At 42.1% G+C, this 20,659-nt stretch overlaps 1 protein-coding gene across 1 annotated transcript; it reads right to left on the reverse strand.

The window, feature by feature from the left end:
* Positions 1 to 17,572: 17,572 nt before the first annotated feature.
* Positions 17,573 to 20,318, reverse strand: PIGM (phosphatidylinositol glycan anchor biosynthesis class M). The gene has a single exon (XM_050894325.1). The coding sequence runs from the start codon at positions 20,316 to 20,318 to the stop codon at positions 19,053 to 19,055; it is 1,266 nt and encodes a 421-aa protein (XP_050750282.1). The 3' UTR covers positions 17,573 to 19,052.
* Positions 20,319 to 20,659: the final 341 nt, after the last annotated feature.

Here is a 20,659-nt window from a genome sequence, read left to right on the forward strand (position 1 = left end):
CTGAAAAGGAGAATTATTCCCATGCCAGATGAAAGCAGGGGCATGTAAAGACTCAATCAGCCTCTTCATTATGGAAATTTTGCCACTTGGTTCAGGACTGGACTTCCTAATTTATTCGGGTGAGCTTCACCCATATGATTTGTTCATTCCTTTCAGTTTTTACCTTTGATATCTGTTTTGTATTTCTAAAGGGTCTCAAGGGATTAGCGTGGTCTTATTGTTGCCTAAGGTCTTGGTGGTCTTGTACACAGTTAAATACAGACAGAAGAGACACTTTCAATGATCTTTCTAACAGCAATATAAGTTGTTTCAATGCTTGTATGACACTAAGCACATGGAGTGGTAACCTTCCAGTTTTTGCAGGAGTTGGCAGCTAGTATAGCTCCTTAATAGAACAGCAACATATTTCTCTTTCAGATTTGCAATTTCTACATGTCACTCTTTTATTGCTGATTTATAGAGATCTTTTCTTGCCAGACTCAACCAGAGCAATATATATACATGAAATAGTATTATATACTCCAAAAATAATGCTTTTTCCCTTGATTGAATCAAAAATTATGGTAAAGCATTGTAAATTTTGTCTCCTTTAAACCATTTTATAAAGTAAATCAAATGGTTGGATCTCTCTGAAAGCAAATTCTTCTAATTTGATGCAGAACATTGCACAGTGCACTGAAGAATAAGGATGAATGGCTACTAATTTACAGACACTCTTGACCATATATTTAATTTCTGTAGAAGTTTGTCATCTCACTGTCTAATTTGATAAATTTGAATGAATAATGCACCCGTACTCTTTACTGAAAGGTATGCTTCAGATTTATCTTCTAACATTTTACTTGAACACTCTAATACCCCAAAAACCTACATAAAATGGAAAAAAAATCTAGTAATAACAGTACCACAAACGAGATTTTAATTGGACAGAGTCAGGAAAGACAGTCAGTCACTCAGCAGTCTTACGCCTGTTATTTCTCCCGAAGAAAGAGACAGTATTCGGTGGTCACCCTGAAAAGAATAAATATTTGAGGGACAAAGGTCAAAATTTAGGGAAAAGCAATATTGTGTTTTCTGCATATTTAGCACAGAAGTGGCCCCTCATGTTGGTACAAAAGTAAGGGAGTTTCGGAGTCTTCCCAGGCTTCTGGGCTGCAGGTGACCAAACCTCCAGTCACTGTGGTCAGCGTCATGCAATTTGCACTGGGCTCCGTTATAAATAACTCCCACTTCTCTAGTCGGCTTGTGCAGTTAAAATAGCTGCCAGTGATGCTCAGCAGATTTGTAGGTTTCATGATTTTTCAGGTCTCATTTGAGCTGACAGCTTCACCTTTGCCCCAACAGACACCAACACCATCTATTTTTCCAGATGGAGGAACGTTGCGGTTGCATCATGCACCGCTCGCCCTGCCCGCTGGCAGGGTTTCAGCTCCTCCAGGTGAATGGGAGGCCGAGTCTGTTGCAGTTAGCTCTCTGCTGCCTCCTGCTTTGCCCTACGTGGAAAATGGAGAAATAAAGATCCCTTAGTGGAGGTGTAAAGACTAAGCCATGGGAATTGCAGCAGCATGCTGCCTTGACAGAAGCATGCCCAGAGAGGCTGTGAGGATGCCTGAGCCTTTGATTTCTGGGAGAGCATTAAACGTTTGGGAAGCTCTGGCATATTTTGGGGGGCTCCATTTCCTGCAATATTGTCAGTATGTGGCTGAATATGTTTTGAAGAATAATTCTTCCCTGTACAGCCGTGCTGCTTACTTTTAGGGAGAGCATCAAGGAAGAACAACCTTTTACAGAAAGCTCTTGAACACAGGAAATGAATGTTTTCAAACATCTACATTAAATCAATTAAAAAAAAAAAAAAGGTAGATGCCAGCTACTTAAAACATACCAGCTAAAGCTAATTTCATATTTCAGGCATAGTCCAAAAGCTAGACCAGAGTATGAAGGGGCTTGAAAGAATGTACAGTAACTAATGTTTTCCAATAGCTTTATTTTTGTATTTATTTGTTTTTAAAAAGGCAGAAATTAGGTAGTACTGAAATTTGAAGAAGGGGGTAGATATTTGCTAGCATCCTCCAGGGAGTTTTAAGGTGCTATAGATGGAGGCTTTATATTTATATCATGTAAGTAACATCTTGAGAATCATATGGGGGACGTGGCGAGAAAGTAAAAACCTGCTGGTTTAAACAGCACTACAAAAATGGCCATTTTCTGCTGAAATAAAAGAATAATGCCCATAGCCAGCTTGTGAAATAGATTCACACCCTCTAAGGACCTGCTGCAGGAGGGACGTTCTGGGCAGGACTACGCTGTTCTCTAACAGGGACAACAGTCCTGCACACATGTAATTTGGTCATTCACAGACAGATATCATCCTCATGATTGATTGATTGGGCAGATTGGGCTGTAGTTTGAGATGATCTTTAGCTAATTAAAAAGCATTCTTTGCTCAAAGCTTTTGCTTTTCCCATCAAGCAAAGCTGATTTTTTTCTGTATTGAAGAAGTTTGAGTTTTTCAAAGAATCATGTTGAAATGGCTGTGAAGTTGCTCAGCTTGGCTCAATTGTCTTGCACTGTTACAGACATCAGCTATTTGTCTTAATGCACTCTGTGCTCATTCTCTGCACAGCAGCCTTGAGTGCAAGCAGAGAAAATGGCCACTTAGACATTTGTGAACTCGGACTTTGTTCCACAGACAGACATCTCGTCCACAGCTGGACCTGACTACTTTCCAAGCAAATGAACTGGAGAAGACAGGGATATAATCCCCTCCCCACAGTTGAGTCTGTGCACAGGGACAGGGCAGAAACAAGGCTTTATTTAAGTGCACTCTCCTCCCTATCCCATCTATCCACCCACAAGTGACAGTGATTCCCATGGGTTTTGTGCTAGTGTCCAGGCCAGCGCTTGCTCAATCAGGTATTTCAAGACGCCAGAGCCTGTGGCCGATGTTTGTTCCCAGTGCTGGGGCAGCACATCTCACCTGGGGGCACTGGGGCTCCCCAGTTACGCACGTGTCCTTGCATTCTCCCACATCAAGCTCTGCTAGCAGCATGCCATGCTGGGACCACACCGATCCAGGAGATCTCCGGCACATTTGCTTAGATGAAGGCAGAAAGACAGACCAGCATTATTCTGGTGGCACCACATTGTCCTTCCTACCTAGGGGAATAGATAGAGTATCCCAAATTTCTGCATGAGAATAACCACTCGCTAGTACCTGGCACCCATGTCCCAGTGCCTGTATGTCACTGTTAGAGCCCCACGTTTGCTAGTGCTATGTTGACAGCCAACCCCTACCTTCTATTGCTTAACAGATGATCAGTTTTTGGCAGCCATCAAGGTGGATCTTACAGTTCTATATGGCAAATATCAAATACATAATTGAGCTCAGCTGTAGATTTACTTGACATAGCTTCCCAACTGTCCACGGATGGCTTTGTGTACAGCTGTTTGGGGCTCTTGCCTCACAGTCTGCACCCCAGGGAATTACAGATATTGCCATCAGTCCACCAAGCCATAGTAGACCTGTCAGTGTCACTAACAAAGCAAACATTGCATATACAGATGATGACTGCATCTTCGTGCCTCTTTGCCCCGATTCAGGTTGGCACTGCCTTCCCTGGGACCACACCAGTGTCAGGCTGCACTGTGGCCATACCATGTTCCTCCATCTTAGCAGAGTCATGCATCCTTCCCTGGACAGCACTTTAGACAGACTTTTGATCTCAGCAATTATAGGCATCCTGTAGGCCTCCTTTAAGCAAATTTACCTGCAGAAAAGGATATTTTGCATGATAGCCTGGACAATAGTGTCACAGGTGAAACATCTAGCAAGATAGCCTTTGATACAGACTCCAAAACCTTTGAAACCAGTGGAACTGGACCCAGCAGGACAGAGCATCTCGAAGTATGCCCCTTTGGCCAGACAGGCCTCTTCAGGAAAGCAGGTTCACAGGGAATGATGGTGTAAATGTACTTATATCATCTGTTGGAAAGGTTGAACAACACTGACAAAGGTCATAACATTGGGGAATAAGTGGCCACAACTGTTGCTCTGTCCTACAGCTCCAGCAAGTGTTATCCCTCTCATGATGTGACCGTGCACTCTTCGTTTGTGCCCGACCCACATAACACAATGTTGAACACTATTGCTACCTTCTACAGAATATCTACATCAAAAGACTAGAATATGAGGCTTTCATTGATTGAATGTATGGTAAATACACAAAATATTTAGATGAAGTTTAAATACAGTGTATTAAACGGCTTTGTAAGGCCAGAAAAATATTTTTTACAAGTATCATACCTTTTAGCCACAATTCAGAGTATTGAACAATTCTTGGATAAAATTCTGTAGGCAGTATTGAAGTTTCACAATAAAGTAATCTGAATTAAAGGAAGCAGAATGGCTGCTGAGAGGCCTAAAGATGGTTAATGTAGATGCAGAGCTTAGTCTGAGTACAAGGTTGAATTTAAAGATGGAAACAGATTAATTGCCAATGTGACATAAACCCATATATAATAATTGGATATGATATTTTAAGATGTACTTTTGGATAATAAGTATGTTTTCAGAAAAGCAGCGATACAGAACAGTAGTGAATGTCTTTCCACTCTGGTGCACTACAATGCTATTATCATTTCCTGCAGTTTTTTAATGAAGTTCAACTGCATTATCTACAGTAACTATTTATGTGTGTTTGATTAAATTTATAAATAGACCCTCAGAAAATAAAATTACAGGAAATAATGGGGAACACAACAAAAAGGAAAACATGATGGACTTTTTAGGATGACTAAGGATACATTGTAGTTGGCAAAGTAAAAATAAACGTGAAAACGAGGAATTGGTAAAACTCTTCTACAGAGGCACTTGATTAACATTTCCCTTTCTAAATGGCTGCTGAGTAAAAGGCACAAGTGTTGGGTTTGCCATATCACAGTTTGTTTTTTTTTTCTCTATATTCTGGTTAGTTGTAATCAAATTTGTTCTGGCAATAACAATGTATTAAGTGTGCTTTTTCAGATGGGAACCTCTAACTCTTGTTAGCTTTTGTAGTTATATGGTCAACTGGCAACATGAGCACTGACATGACTACTGTACCATAACAACCACAAAGGTGAGCTAGGAACTAATAAAAAATGGCTCCATCCCCCGTTCTTGTGAGAAACTATTTACTGTCTGTGTGGGTTTTAAGCAGGACATCCAAATAGGAAGCCCTGAAACTTCTCCAAGATGTGAATAGGGTGTAGGTCTGTGAAGAACTGAGAGGAATTAAATTAAATTAAACAAAAGGGAAGTTAGCAGCTAAGATTGTCAGAAGGAGATTGGATCAGATGTTTTTGTTTTACTCCAGAAAAAGAAGACTAAGATTATTTGCTTTTCTATGTTTGATGTTTTTCTTTTTTTCCCTTGCATAATTTTTTCTCATGTCAAATGGCCAAATCAGGAAAACCTAATCCAAAACTGAAAAGGAAACCTCAGAAAACATAGTTTGTTTCAAGAAGGAAAAAGCAATTGAGATTTTGGACTGATGATTTTCAGAATGACTGTGTCTACTACTGATTTCATTTTTAATTTTTTTAAAATTGACGAAAATCTAGAGGCCCTGCCTTATTTTCTGCTTAATTCTTGCAGCGATAGATTTTCATGTGGAAACACAAAGTTGTCAAAATGTAACCGTAGGAGTTTCCTTGACTCAGTTGCCTTTGGTCTAGACTTGAAATGCCATGCTCCCTGCTACTGGGAGAAAGGAAGTTCCCCTTCACACTGGCGCACAGCAAAAACATCCTGAAAAAGCTCCAACGTATTTGCTAAATTCTGCCCTTAACTACCCTTCTGTACCTGCACCTGTTTTCCACAGGGCTTGGAAAGCCTGTGTTTTGAATGTTGAAATGTTCGTGTACATTTGTTGTTCAGTTACATGGGATATATACCCAAAGGTTTTTCAAAAAATAAAGCATTTCCAGTCACTTCAGGCTACACCACCATTAGCATGCAGTGCAGTGTAATATGAACAGATAAGCAGGCTGGAGCAGTCAGAGCTGAGGCCTTGAACACATTGCGGGGGGTTACTGCAGAGTAGATTTGGTTTGCTCCCCTGTGCTGCGTTACTACAGTTTGTGTGTGGTAGAAGGTGTCCGAAGGGAAGCTGAAGAGACTGCCGTCACCAACAGGAAAGGCAGTAGCTGGAAAGAGGGGGACAGTGAAAGAAAGAGGGTGAGACAAGCCCTTCAAAAGAGTTCATTAGCACGTGGATGGCAACGGAGCAGAAAGATGGGAAAAGATACTGATGAGGGGATGCCTAAGTGGAAGAAAGAAGAGCCATTCTCAGAGTTGAGGTCTGGTAGCTGACAGCAAGTGTGAAGGCGCAGATGCCTTTACATAGCACAAAGAAGATTCAGGGTTATCACAAGATGGCTCAACCTGGTTGAAGAGCACTGTGCTGGTGCATGCATGTTCCACACATGCCATAAAATTTCATGGCAGTGCATTCACCCGCTGGTTCAGAGCCTCCTATTCCCATGAGGTCTTGCTGTTCCTTAGGTGGGCATCTGGAACGGGTCTTCATCCAAAAGAAATTCAGATTCCGTATATCGACAGCACACTGTGATGCAAACCAACACACAGTATGCGGGGACAGCTGGGGGAACTCACTTCACTACTGCTCTGAACTAAAACACAAATGTAGACATGCTTTAACAACTTGACTGAGGTTTGGTCACACCTTGTCATGGAATTTCTGTGGGAGCTTGTTCTGGAGCCTTCATTAGGAGACAAATCACAAATACAATATTTATCACCTGATTTGGGTGATATCCTATGCTGCTATCAGTTCTTCCTCACCTGCTCTAGCAACGTAAAAGGTATTTGTTTTAAGTAGCTGTAATGCTTTTGGAAGGTGTTTGGTCAGCAATGCTAGAGTTTGGGTTTTTCTATGTCTCAGGAAGGTTTGCACAATACACACATGTTACTGGTAAGTCCCTGAAGATGGAAGGATCGCTTTTTGTGAAAAGGGATAATTCACATTTCTGGTGCATCAAATTTTGACTTGTCAATACTGCACAAGAACAGGGATAATTTATCACAAGGATCTTACTATATATTTTTCTGTTTGTTTGGGAAATAAATGCACACATTATTTGTGTTTTATATAAACTACTGAAAAGCTATCAGATTAAAATTACTTTCTGTCCCATACAACTGACTGCTACTGATGATCTAGGTGTGACAGCTTCTAGATACCAACCTCTTTGCCATCTGGTCTCTCAGAAGAGCAAAAACCCTGCATTTGCTTTGAAAGCAGCTCTGTCATATGGCAGCACAGTACCTATTTAAATTCTCAAGGCTGAAGTATATCCTTTAGTTTTCACGAGTGTTCTTGAAACTGCTTTGCGGAAATATGGCATTGGAATAACATCTGCATTGCCCATCTAAATGTGAGCCATGGGTTTTTCTTCAATATTCTGATCCTCCTCTTCTCTAACAGATACTTTCTTCATATTCATTCGCCAAACATACATAAGATTACATGTTCTCATGAATATATTTGACCTTTAAGTTGCTGAACACTATGCATGTTCAGTGACTAATTCAGCATGATTCCTTTGTAAACAGTGTGTCGATTTGGCCTGCAGTCAAAGCACCTGAATTACTTCTAACACCTTGGCTTGACAAGAAGATGTAATTGTCTTAGTTTCTCAGTTTTTGCAAACCACTTTAATTTAGATCCAAATAATGCTCAAATTTCAAGCAGCTAAGTCCCCAGCTGAGACCTTCTATAGCCTCCTGAGGATTAATTTTAAGACAGAATGTCAGCTACTAATCAACACTAAGGATCAAATTACTTGTAATTTTTCCAGACTGCTAAATTAATATGGTGTTTGCCTTGATGAATTGCAACAAAAATATATTTTTATATGGTACTGTAAATTGTCTGTAATGCCTCTGTAACAAAAGTTCACTTCTCTTTCTGCAGAGGCATAATCATAGCGAAAAGTATGTGAGTGTGAAGTGAAGAGACAAAGTGCAGCAAATGTCACTGATGACTAGTGGCTTTAAAGAAGGCATTTTCAAACACCTTGTGAGCCACAGTGTTTACCTTTGGTGTCTCTCGCCGGGCTTCTAACCTGCTTGTGCTGAACCTTGGATGAGGCGGGTCTCAGAAGTGTAGAACAAACTCTGCTCCTGTTGTGATTAAAGAGTCAAGCGTGGCACCCATATGCTGTCAGAGTTAGCCTGCCTGCAAGGAAATGCTAGAACATGTGCTAGTATGAGAATAATTAAACGGACGAATCTGGTTTAGACAAAAGCAGAAACTTTCCCAACACTAATCTATTCCAGATTGCAAGGAAGCTTTCAATAGCTGTCACCTTCTTTGAATTCTCAGGGAACCATTGTAAAATCAGAACCAACGAATGACAGAGAAATACAGGACAATCTTTCACACTGGATTAACGTTAGCCACCAGGTTCAAAGACCTCAGGACCACAACTACACGGAGGCACTGAATGCAAGATATATCCATATGTCTACCTGCACAAGACTTACATAGGAATTGTATCACTGGTAAAGAATTGCCTTAGCGGCTGCAGTCACACAAACAGCCTGTAATATATGAGCAGTTCTGACCTATACCATGTGTAGTGAGCTTTCTTTTAACCCTTACATTTAAAACACTGGAAACACAAGGGAATTCCTTTTGTCCAGAGTCCCATTTCAATGGCATGCTCGGCTGCTCTGACAGGGAAGCGATGGGGAGAAGCAGGCCAAAATTTGACTGCTGCTTTCCCTCTGAGACGGCAGGTGCCATGCCAGGGGTAGACAGAAGGAAGGAGCACAACGAGGCACGTGCATGATGCCTGGAGGCAATGTCTCTTCGAGGAGCCTGGACCTACCAAAGACAGATTCCATGAGCCCAGGTGTGACGAGACCTCCAGCCTCTCCAACACAGCAGCTGTTTTCAGCCTGGCTTGAATTTCTGAGATAAAATAATTTCTCAGCATGGGTCAGTCCAGGCCGCTTATCACCGGCTATGCCTGGAATGTTGCCCATTCCTCTTTACTTACTTAAATAGTGTTTTAGACACAAAATCTGCCAAACTCTTTAACCTTGTACCCTGTCAACTGCAGTACTCTGTAAAAAGGATTTATTTTCTGATAAAACATCACACTTGTTTTCTGCAGCCATCACTATTTTTCCTTACCTACAGACTAAGTTAATGTCGTGGTTTAACCCCAGTCAGCAACTCAGCACCACGCAGCCGCCTCCCCCCCCCCCCCAGTGGGGCGAGGAGGAGGAAAGCAAAGGAAAAAAAAGTAAAACTCGTGGTTGAGATAAGAACAGCCCAACAACTAAAGCAAAATACAATACCAACAATAGCAATAATGAAATATAACAACAATAGCAATGAAAAGGAATGCAACAAAAGAAGGGGGGGGGGAGAAAAAACCAGTGATGCACAATGCAATTGCTCACCACCCGCTGACCGACGCTCAGCCAGTTCCCGAACCGCGATCCGCGCCTTCCGGGCAGCTCCCCCTGTTTATATACTGGCATGACGTTCCATGGTATGGAATACCCCTTTGGCTAGTTCAAGTCAGCTGCCCCGGCTCTGCTCCCTCCCAGCTCCTTGCACACCTGCTTGCTGGCAGAGCATGGGGAACTGAAAAGTCCTTGGCTTAAGATAAGCGCTACTTAGCAACAACTAAAACATCAGAGTGTTATCAACACTATTCTCACACTAAATCCAAAACACAGCACTGTACCAGCTACTAAAAAGAAAGTTAACTCTGTCCCAGCCGAAACCAGGACAGTTAATCATCCTAAACGGCAGTACACATCATTCCAGAGCTAAAGATAAACTATTACTAAAACAGAAGACTTCAGTAAAGACAGTTTCGGCTAAGGGCTGGATCTTTATTTTATTTTGCAATGACACAAGTCATTATCAGTACAGGTGACTGGAGTTGTGCCAATTTATCTGTTTTTTCCCCCACTCTTTCTTTCCTCCATCTCATTGAGAACATGTGAAGTCCCATAAGAAAGCTGTGGTTTACTTTTGGGAGAGAAGGCAGCCAAGCTCCAGGGACTTGGTATGCTTGAATTAACCTGGCCTAATAAGCCGTCTGAATCTACCTGGTTTTTAATTGCCTAGCCAGCTAAAAACACCTCGCTTTCATCATGCAGATATGTTTTGTCAGCTTTGATTTCTCTCTTCTCCCCTTCTCACCTATCAATCTGTCACCAGCTGCTAACTGTCATCTGTGAAATGCCAACAAAGCAAGTCACAGCTATGGTTTACTGGCACAATCTGGTAGCATCCACTCTGGAAAAAAAGAGCAAGCAGATGCACAGGTCCAGAACTGAGATGTTATCTGACATACAACTTCAAGTGGTGTAAAAGAAAGGGCATAACAAAGTAACTGAACGTACTTGGTTATCGGAATGCTCTGCTGGGACACTTGTGTGGTTAACAACCTAGGAACAACCGTCGTGGATCAGACCAGTACCCTTCTCCAAATGTGGCCAGCAACAGATGCAGAGGAAAACTAGACAAACAGAGGAGAGATTTCACCAGAAATACTTCCCTAGTTCACCATGATTTGCACCTTGGTGAATTCCCAAGGCCAGAGAAGATTTTGTTTTTGTATTTAATAGCCCTTGACAAATTTTTCTTCTACATATTTGTCCAGTTGTTTTCATAGCCATGTAACTTAACATCCTCAGTGTCCTGCGTCTCCAAAATTAGGAGAACATTTGTTCACCATTTCTGTTACTAAGGAATCTGCAAAGGCCTAGTTCTCTTTAGGGGAGAGCCGAGGACTTGACCCCTTCCTTCCAGAGGGAGTTCAATCCAAAAATCTCAAGCCTTCAGCTGATGTAAGATTATTCTGAAGGTAACGAAATTCACAAAGTACTTTATGTATGAGCTTTTTCTCTGAACATATGTAACAAGGAAACTGGGGCTGCTGTCAAAGTTACTTCTTACTGAAGGATCAACCATTGTTCAGTCTTCACATCAGTTTACTGAAACTTAATTCTAGACTTTCTAACCTTTCTAGACCTCACATTATATATGAAATAAATACAATGAAAATGACTTTTTGCTCTGAGTCATATTTATTTTCATGCTTCTCATTTTACGTATACAGTCATGCCTGCCTCCACTGCTAAAAAGCAACTGGAATTCCACGTTATAAAGTAACATATCGGTGGCTGTCATCATACATTTTACTAAGAGGCAAATCCACCCTTCCACTCTCAGGCTATTGATACGTCCTGGTAAAGGGCCTGACATGGCTCTGTAACCCAAAAGGGGCCTCTTCCTCTACCATGAACAGATGCTTCTCCAGTCGAGGTGGGCATGACGTCCCTGAATTTGCTGCTGTACTATTATAAATGAAGATAAAGATAGTTATACAGGATATATATGTATCTTTAAGATATGTATAGATATATGAGGCGATATAAATAGCTATTATAGTATAGATTAAGGCAACATCTGGGTGCCTTAAGAACCACGGAAAAATCTATTCTGGGCACGCTATGGGGAAGTTTGCATCTGTGCATTCCCACCACCTACGGCCTCCAGCACTGAGCATGCACTTGTCTGAGAAGCTTAGAAGGCTGAAGCAAATTTAGAGCTCCCTGTAACTGCTTCTGGCACAGCACATCTGGTCCGGATTTCATTTTGGTAGTCTGTGCATCTTTTAACGAAAGCTTTGGAGAAAGACCAAGGTGAAAGAATTCATTGTTTCACCTGTATCTGAACACAGAATTGTAATTTGCCTTCGTAGTACTGCACAACTAGTAACTTTTTCTTGGATAACATCATAATATATAGGATGTTTTATGAATACACAGAAACAGTTCTTCAGCCATTCTGTCTCACATCTGAGGCAACAGTAACTATTTATACCAGCTGCAGAGCTGTCTGCGGTTTCATTTCCCTAATACATTTTCAATATGAACTTCCAATACAATCTAAGCAGACCACTAATAATAAAACCTTATTTACTTGCGGTATCAACTACACTATAATTTTTCTAAATTATTTTTTTTAATTGTCTAGCTTTTTACCATGAGTGCTGTTAATCTGCTTCCAGATCTTCATTTAGCTTCAGCAGTAGTCCACCCTCTCATACAAATGCAATGCTGGAATGCACCTGAGAACCTAACATATCCTGCAGAAAAGGTTTAAATATATGCAAAAAAAAAAGATTTTGAGTATTTTTTTAATCGAAATGTCTTTAGTTAAGTGTTTACAGTTTACTAACAATCAGGCTCATAACTGTTTCAAACAAGACTGCAATCACTTCACAGCAGCGTGTTACAGGAATGGATTAGGAGACACATCTTGGCTTGAATAAGTTGTCATTTAAATGGATCGAGTAATCAAAAGTGGCAGAGGCAAACAGCACAGCAAGCTGAAACCACTTGTTTATGATAAATTAGTGGCAGAGGCAAGACAATAGTCAAGGTCCCCGGGGCCTCACTTTTGCCCTTGTTTCTTGATCACTTTGTTCCATCCTGCACATGTAAATTTTGGCCCTAGCCATGCAGTATTTCTTTCCAGTGAACAAACTACATTTGGTTCACTTCCAGCAGCAAACTTTCTTATACTTAATCAACCAGTTTATTAGAGCATGAAGGAAAATTGGTCATGACTTCAGTTCCTGTACTGCTGGAATTAACAAGCTGGTTGTTGCCAGCACTAAACTTGGAAGTGCTAATGGTAATTAAAATCTATTTTCAAATACATCTGACAGTTTTAAGGTGGAGAAGTACTTGTTACTCATGTGAATTTCCAGGCTGTGTATAAAAAAAAAAAAAGGTGCTACTTTCTTCAGGAAGATGTCAGCTGTGGGAAAGAAATAATTATTAATGAATTATTAATGCTGTGTGATATAGCATTTGTTCTCCTTTAGTGAGTTTATGACTATGTGTGTCCTCCAAACTCTTTGAGTAAGAGAAGCTTGAAACTAGAATTTACAAGTATTGCTATTTTTGGTTAACTTTTTAGTTGTTATATTGTTGTTATAACAGAAAGATATGGCAAAATAGTGCTAATATTGAAGCTGACATAAACTATCAGTAGCTTTACTATCATTTGACAAAAATCCATGTAGCCCATTCAGTCAATCTTCCCTCAGGTGCATTTGGGTAAAACACCTTATATTAACAAAGTACTCTTAACACCTAGCTCAAATAGGACTGTGTTCCAAAAGGTAATCTTAATTATTCAACATATTGACACTATACAGTGTGGAAAATAAAGGAAGGATAATCATATTTTGTTTTCCACTTCATTTTCTAAGCCTGCTTCCTGGCTAATCCAATCTATTGGATCAGTGGGAGGGACATGGGATAGATTAAAAAAATGTTGACTGTCAGATCACCAGGGGATTTGAATTAATGTTCTTTTGCACAGAATGGAAGCATATGGGCCACAGAGTGCAGCTCTCCTTGGAAAATTACTGTCAAAACAGTACCATGTCTATTAACACAGCTGCTGACTTGTGAAGCAGAAATCAGATTTTACTTGACTTAACCTTTAAAAAGCAGTTTCAGAGTGACTGCTCACTAACACTCTCTTGCTACACCAACAATATTGCCTATTAACAGCTTATACAAGTCACACCTGTACAACTCCACAAGTGCTACAGTAGGATGTAACATCCTACAGACCCCCCTATGATAACGTGAAGGAAGCAAAGTTATGTTCATCCAGCCTGACAATTGCTATCAAGATCCCATTTTCCTCCTGTAAAAACGGAAAGCCCACTTGATAGAATACCCTTCATGTAAATAATGTAGGTTTCACAGTATGGGCTTACTGCTCAATTTGCCTGCATTTCAGCTGATTTCCAAGGCTGAAGTTCTGTCTTCATATATAATCAGATACAGACATTTCCTTTTCTTCCACAGATGTTCTAGCTTGCTTCCCCACTAATTTCCACAGGAAATAGTGAGGATCTCTTATCTGTCATTTCTTTACGTGCAAGCTATGAAATGTTTTATCTGAAGAGAATGTTAAAAGGCTCAAAGATAAGCTCTAAGAATAAGAAGAGGCTGAAGCTAAAGCTTTATCTACGCATTAAGTAAGATTGCCTCCAATAAGCAACCTCTTGTTTCTGCAGAAGCCCATGCCTGCCTCAGCACGTGCCAGAAAGGAGAGTCATGAGGAATTCTGCTGAAACAAGATACTATTGACTTACACCATTACAAAGTGACAAATTTTGGTCTTCTTTGTATATACTGGATAGTGTCCAATGAAAAAGAGACTTAAAAGTTATTAAAAAATGCATGGATTGCATGGATTTATTGCATGGATTTATTAAGGTCCTTACTGAAAAGTAATGTTTGTTTTTTTTTTTTAAATAACAATGGTAGTGTTTCATCAAGAGAAATTTTTAACTTTCTGATACTTTTACTACTACAAAATGTAGGTCTCTGACCTCATTCATCATGCATAAAGACTGAAGCAAGGCTCCCACACAAATAATGTGACCAGTGCCGATTATTGTAATGAAGAACATCAGCATACTGGTGGAATGTGCACCTTCAAATATAGTCAGAATTAGTTGGTTCTTGAACATGTCTATTACAACCCAAGATCCCTGCTGCATATGCTTTTACTTTCCATATGCATCAAAATTCATGTGATTCAAATTTTCGAGTCACTAGAGATTTTGAGTGCTGAATGTAAGAAACATTTAAGAAACCTGTTCTACAGAGGGCAGCTCTGAAAAATCATGTTATTCAAAGGTGTCTTGACTGGGACTTTTCTTTTTGCTTCTGGGTGTGCAGGTCAATGTTTAGGTTTGCACATATGGTGCACACAAATATGCCCTTAAGCAAGAAAGTTGCATGAGTGGTTGGGTTTCAGTCTGAGCAAAGCATTTGTCCTAAGTTCAGGATAATCCTATTCCATAATGCTGCTATTATTAGGATATGCATTCTGCAGCTGTCTTTGGGAAATATATGAAGAATACACTTTTTGAGTTCCATGTGTTCACTATGTATTTCTGCAGCCCTTTTAAAATAGATGCCTCATTCTTCTCAGCTAAAAAAAGGGAACAATTTGCTCATAATTTACTGTCTTTTAACATTTGCTTTCTCTATAAAACCTTAGGAAAAATGTTGGAGTTTCCCCTTGCTGTTAAATATAAAAGCTTCAACGTTTCTTTGAAAAAGAAAACCGATGAGCTCAGTTTAGAGCACACAATTGCTGCCTTTACTATTACAGGAGTCAATACAATGCTAGTAACACAGACAGGGCAGTTACTTAATAAGGACCAAGTACATGGTTATTGTGTCAGAGATGGTAATTTAGCATGCTCATAGTAAAACTTAATGCAACACTTATTATTATGTATTTGTTTACCTTGTTATTTGAGTAATTCCATTTATAAATTTTACAGCAAATTGTTGTTAAATGCTGAAGCTTTGACTAAAGTCACCTGTGAATCCAGGCATGAGCCTTTGGACTACAGGCTACAGTGTAAAAAGCAAGGCAAAAATGTTATTTGTCTTGATATTTTTCTTCTTTTCACTTCATCTTTCACATCTTGCACTTTGCACCTCAGGGCTGGTTTCAGTGCAATGTGAAAAACTTGTGCAAATGAGACACATTTCATTGGGCACTTAAACAATTTTTTTAAAAAATAGACAGCATTACAATTTTGCAGCCCATGGTAGGGAATGAAAGCTAGCATTCAGACACTTCAGTTCCTAATTACCAGAAGATAAATGGACATAAAATTATTAAGCAAAAGAATTTGAACACCATCAAAAGCAATAAATGTTCCATAGGAAATGAATTTGGTAAATTTTAAGGGCATTACAATGAATCACCATGACTTGTTCATGAATTATAACTTGTTCTGCACTCAGCTACAATTATTTTGATTTAATGCTTTTTATCAGTGAATAAAGTTATTCAATTCCATTTAACTATCTAAAGCAATTTGCAAGATCTAAAGTCTCAAATATCTCTTCTGTTCATCTCTTTCAGTTCATTTCTCCCATCCAGCTTTTTATGAGTCACTGAATTATTTCTAAATCCCAAACACATTTGGGTGACTACCTTACTTACAAAACAACTGTAAAAAGAGGGACTCATACTGGATTATTAAATTAATGACTGTAAATCTAAGTTTGTATAAAAGCCTTTTTATAACTTATTTATGCATGACTTTCTCAAATCATCGCTGAAGTGCGGGTATCGACCTGCAAAGGGAAGGTACTCTTCAGTCCCTGTTGCTGCAGAATTTGCCTTCTGAAGGCCTCAAAATGATTTAGCTATTAATGAATTGAGAATGTATTTGTCATAAGGAAATTCTTACCCAAAAACGAACATTACAATTCTGTCATGAACACAGTAACTCAAAATGCCTTTTTTTTTTGAATGGTTTTTGAAGCTGGAAACACCCTTTCATTTGCTTTCTTTGCCAACAGGAGGGAAAAAATAGGGGAGTGGAAAGGTCTGGACACAGCATAATTAGGTCTGTTAGAGATACAAAACATTGCTTTGTGGGAAGAAAACATGCTATTTGCAACAGAAAAATGTGTAATGGGTAATAGAAGATCAGTTGCAAGGGAAAATGAGCTATTGCCTGCACGTTGGGATGGGGTGAATAGAGGTATCGGCACAGAAGAGCCTCTTCAGTCTTCTGGTGAAACACTGACTGGGCATGTCAAACTCTACCTTGGAAGATAAGACCACTCGGTACACTTTTTCTTCACACGCTTATAGCACATACAAAACGTTTTGGTGATTAATATAAAACTAAACTGTGTGTGAAAGTGGCTTGTGCCACCAGTCTTTTGACTGATAAACCTCTTGTGGAAGATGTAGACAAGCTGGTGCTCTAAGTCTTTCTTCCTTCATCCCAGGCAAAGCCAGGGCAAGGAAATCAGTGCCACATCTGTTAAGACCTGCCCGAAAAACCAAGACCGTTTGTCAAAAGAATATCCGTTGCCTCATCCAACTTCTGGATTTACAAAGAAGAGGCTGGCAGGATCTTCACAACGTGAAGGCGAGCGTGAGTGCAGACCAGCAGGGGAAACCAGAATGCCTTCCAGCAGGGGAGCAAAACCACCCCCCACTGCTCTGAGCAGGGAGTTCATCCTTCCTCCTAACACAACATCAGAACGGCTGAATTGGGCCAGAGCGGTGTAAGGACATCGTCACGCCTCCTGATAACACGCCCTTTGGCTCTGGGCTGTTGGGGCTCAGGGGCTTCCTCTCCTTTCGTGTAACCACCTCCATGGAGCCGAGAAGCAATGGGAAAAATTCACAGATCAAAACACTGCAATTCAGCCTCAGGAGGTAGAACTACAACCAGGAAAGAAAACCCTGTATGTAAGAAAGCCAGGAGCCACTGCAGTCCTGGGGAAGGGGGCTGCCTCAGGAGACCGCAGGATTCAGAGAGGCAGCATAGCAAGCATGAACCTGGAAGGCAAACCCGCTTGGCCACATCCTTTCCCACTGACAACACCGGGAATCCCACCAAGTGGTTGAAGTTATTTTGCCTTGAAGCTCTGCTCCACATTACACACTTTCCCATAGGAAGTAACTAAAAGCTGAGGCAAATATGAAAATTCTTAAATTTGGCATATGCCTATTTCAACTCAAGATTTTATTAAAAAATACATTGCCAGTTTCCACCTCTGTCAAGGCCTGTGTACACCAGACCTCTTGTAGGACGTTCTTGAGAGTACAGACTCCGAAATGGCTCTGAACTCCTCTCACTGCCACCTGACACTCAATTCCACATCTTCTTGTGTCTCACCTTGTTTTGACAGGTTGTAGAGCTTCCTATTTTAAAACTTCCCTTTTCTTCTGGCAAATGCTCCACTTACTCAACTCCTTTCACTTTTTTTCATTTAATAGTAGAGATATTGAACTACTGAGAAACTACATTTCCAATTACTTTTTGGTATAACCTCTAGTGCTTTTGGGACACAGGTGCCATTCTAGCTGTACTTCAACTCTTTGCATTTGCTAGTTAACATCCACAATAACTGTTAATTAACTGCAGTTTAAAGCAGTGGCCTCTTTTCTAGATCGTGGCAGCAAGGAACACAAGTATTTTTGCTTTATACATCTCTCTGATCCAAGACAGGTATTTCGAAAAATCTTCTCCATGGCAATGGGAATAAATCTGTTTAAAAATTCAAACAGCATTGAAAAGGCAAAAATAAGTATCTGAATGAGCAGGCATATCTGAATTCTAAAATAAATTAAAAGTTTCAAGGAGTTAATGATTTGTATGAAATAGCCACTTTTTTCCTACTTCACTGAAGAAACACCACATACATGCCACAAACACTGTATAGCTAAAATGTTACTGTGAAAAGAAAAAATAAATCCCCGTGTACATATTGATTGCCTTATATTCATTCATTAGCTTAACCCTTGCAAAACACCCCACCCGCTTACTGGAATGTACAAGACTGTCAAACTCCAACATCACTTTATAATCTGTGTTTTCCTAGACAGAGGCCTCAGTCCTCAACAAGTAAAGTAACAATGAAAAAAGGGTTCCAGGGAGTAACAAGATTGAGGCTGCTCCATGAGGGGGTACAAGCAGGAGCCGAGGGTGACCCCAGCACGGGCCATACCCTCACTGGCCAGGGTGCAGTCACACTGTGTCTGGAGATGGCAGGCGGGGACGGGTGCTGGTAACAAAGTCCACCCACAGCCCCAGACGTGGTAAGCGATGAACTGGTCCAGGGTCCTTCCAGGGAGTCCACTCAGGAGCAGCAGGAGACAGGGCTGGAGACAGTGCTGGAGAGAAGGTTACAACGCAGTTTCAAGGTCCACACAGGAGACACATACACCTGCAGACACTGCTCAAGGCAGGACTGGGGCTGCTCAGGGCAACTAAGGCCAATCAGTGCCCTCATGGCCCTGAAACAATATCATTTACATACAACATGCTTTAGTACAATGTAAATGCATTTATATTAAACAAAGTGCTGGTGGTGGTATGAAAAGCCTTATCAAGGACAGTAGTGCTGTTTCTGGATTTTGGCCTGTTTATTACCGTTGTTTGAGTTTTTTTGCAACTTGTGCTTCTTTTTGGTAATGTGAAATAATCTGAACAATTATGAGGCTATTAATAAAAAGGAAAAGCAAGCCTGCCAACCATATAAGTAAAAAAGTGTTATATCCTTTGAACTCCAGAAAGTACGCAGGAGCAAGCCATAGGCCTTGTCCAACAAACCACAAAAAGAGAAGCAGCACACCACGACGCCAGGACATCTTAACACTAGGCATTATGAGGGGCAAAAGGCAGAGATACCAGACAAAGTACTGGGACGTACACACTTTGTTAAAACTCACAAAAATAGTGGTATGTAGGAAACAACAGAAGGCAAGGTCTCTGTAAAATGCTATGGACACAACCAGGAGCAAAAGCAGCTGGGGCAGGAAAGCTGCAAGCCCAAGGGCAAAACTCCATTTGCTCTCTGCAGTTAAGTACAACATGTAGAAATAGGGAGAGAAGTTATGACGGATATCTCTCCTGGTCAGGTGGTAGAGGTAGGCATGCTCCAAAAACTCCCAGCCGTAGAGGTGATAAAATGCAACAGTCAAGGCAGCCAGCACAGATCCAGCAACAGTTCCAAAAAGCAGCACATCACGGTTCAGCATCTTTACCAAAAGCTGCCAGAGGTACACTGTGAATGTAAACTTTGCTTTTTTGTCACACCCCGTATCCACTGCCCCTTCCCTGGTGCACCGTTTGCTCTGCAGGTGGAGCGCTATGGGCAGCGCGTAGGTCAGCGGGTATATTTTCATGTGCACAGCCAGCCCATAGCAGACTGCGGCCTTCCCTACGCTCCCCGCCTCCACGAAGTACAGGGTGGCAAGCACCAGCAGCGCAACCAGGGCCTCTGCGTTGCCCCGGCTGGAGACGGCCATGGGCAGAGGGTTGAGGAGCCAGGCGGCGGCGCAGCACCCGCAGGCCCGGCCGGCAGCAGCCCCTCGACGCCGCAGGGCCCGGTAGGCGACGACAGCAGCCGCCAAGTCCCCCACCACGAAGAGCAGCTTCCCGAAGACCTCGGCGAGGCAGACGTTGGGCGTCAGGAGCCAGGCCAGGAGCGGGGTGTAGCGGTAGGTGGCCCGTCGGTAAGGCGACCGCCCCTCGGTCACCAGCCGCGCCGCGTCGGTGAAGACCCGGTAGTCGACGTCGGTGTACCGCACCCGCATGGCCCCGTCCTGGTGCAGGCCGTACAGCACCAGGCCCAGCCTCGCCAGCAGCGCCGCGCCCAGCGCCGCGCCCACCCCCGGCCGCCACGCCGCCATCCCCCCGCGCAGCCCGCCCGCTGCCGGAGCAGCTCTCAACCGGCGCCGGTGGGCGCGGGGGCGCGCGCAGCTCCCGCGCGCCCCGCGCGGCGGGGAGGGGGCGCGGGGCCACAGGCGGACGGCCGAGCTCGGTCCTGGCTTCCGCCTGTGCGCGTGGGGGGAAAGGCAGCTCCGCGCATGCGCGCAGCCGGGGCGGCCGTTGGGCGGCGGCGCGTGCGTGGTGCGGGCGCTGAAGCCGTTGCCCTGGCCGGGGCGGGAGGGCGCTGCTGCTGCTGCTGGTTTCCGCAGGCACGGCTGCTGGAGGAGCGGGGACTGGGTCCCCTCAGCGGCCGGCGTTCCCC

This window comes from Gymnogyps californianus, chromosome 3 (assembly GCF_018139145.2).
Source record: "Gymnogyps californianus isolate 813 chromosome 3, ASM1813914v2, whole genome shotgun sequence".
NCBI lineage: Eukaryota > Metazoa > Chordata > Aves > Accipitriformes > Cathartidae > Gymnogyps > Gymnogyps californianus.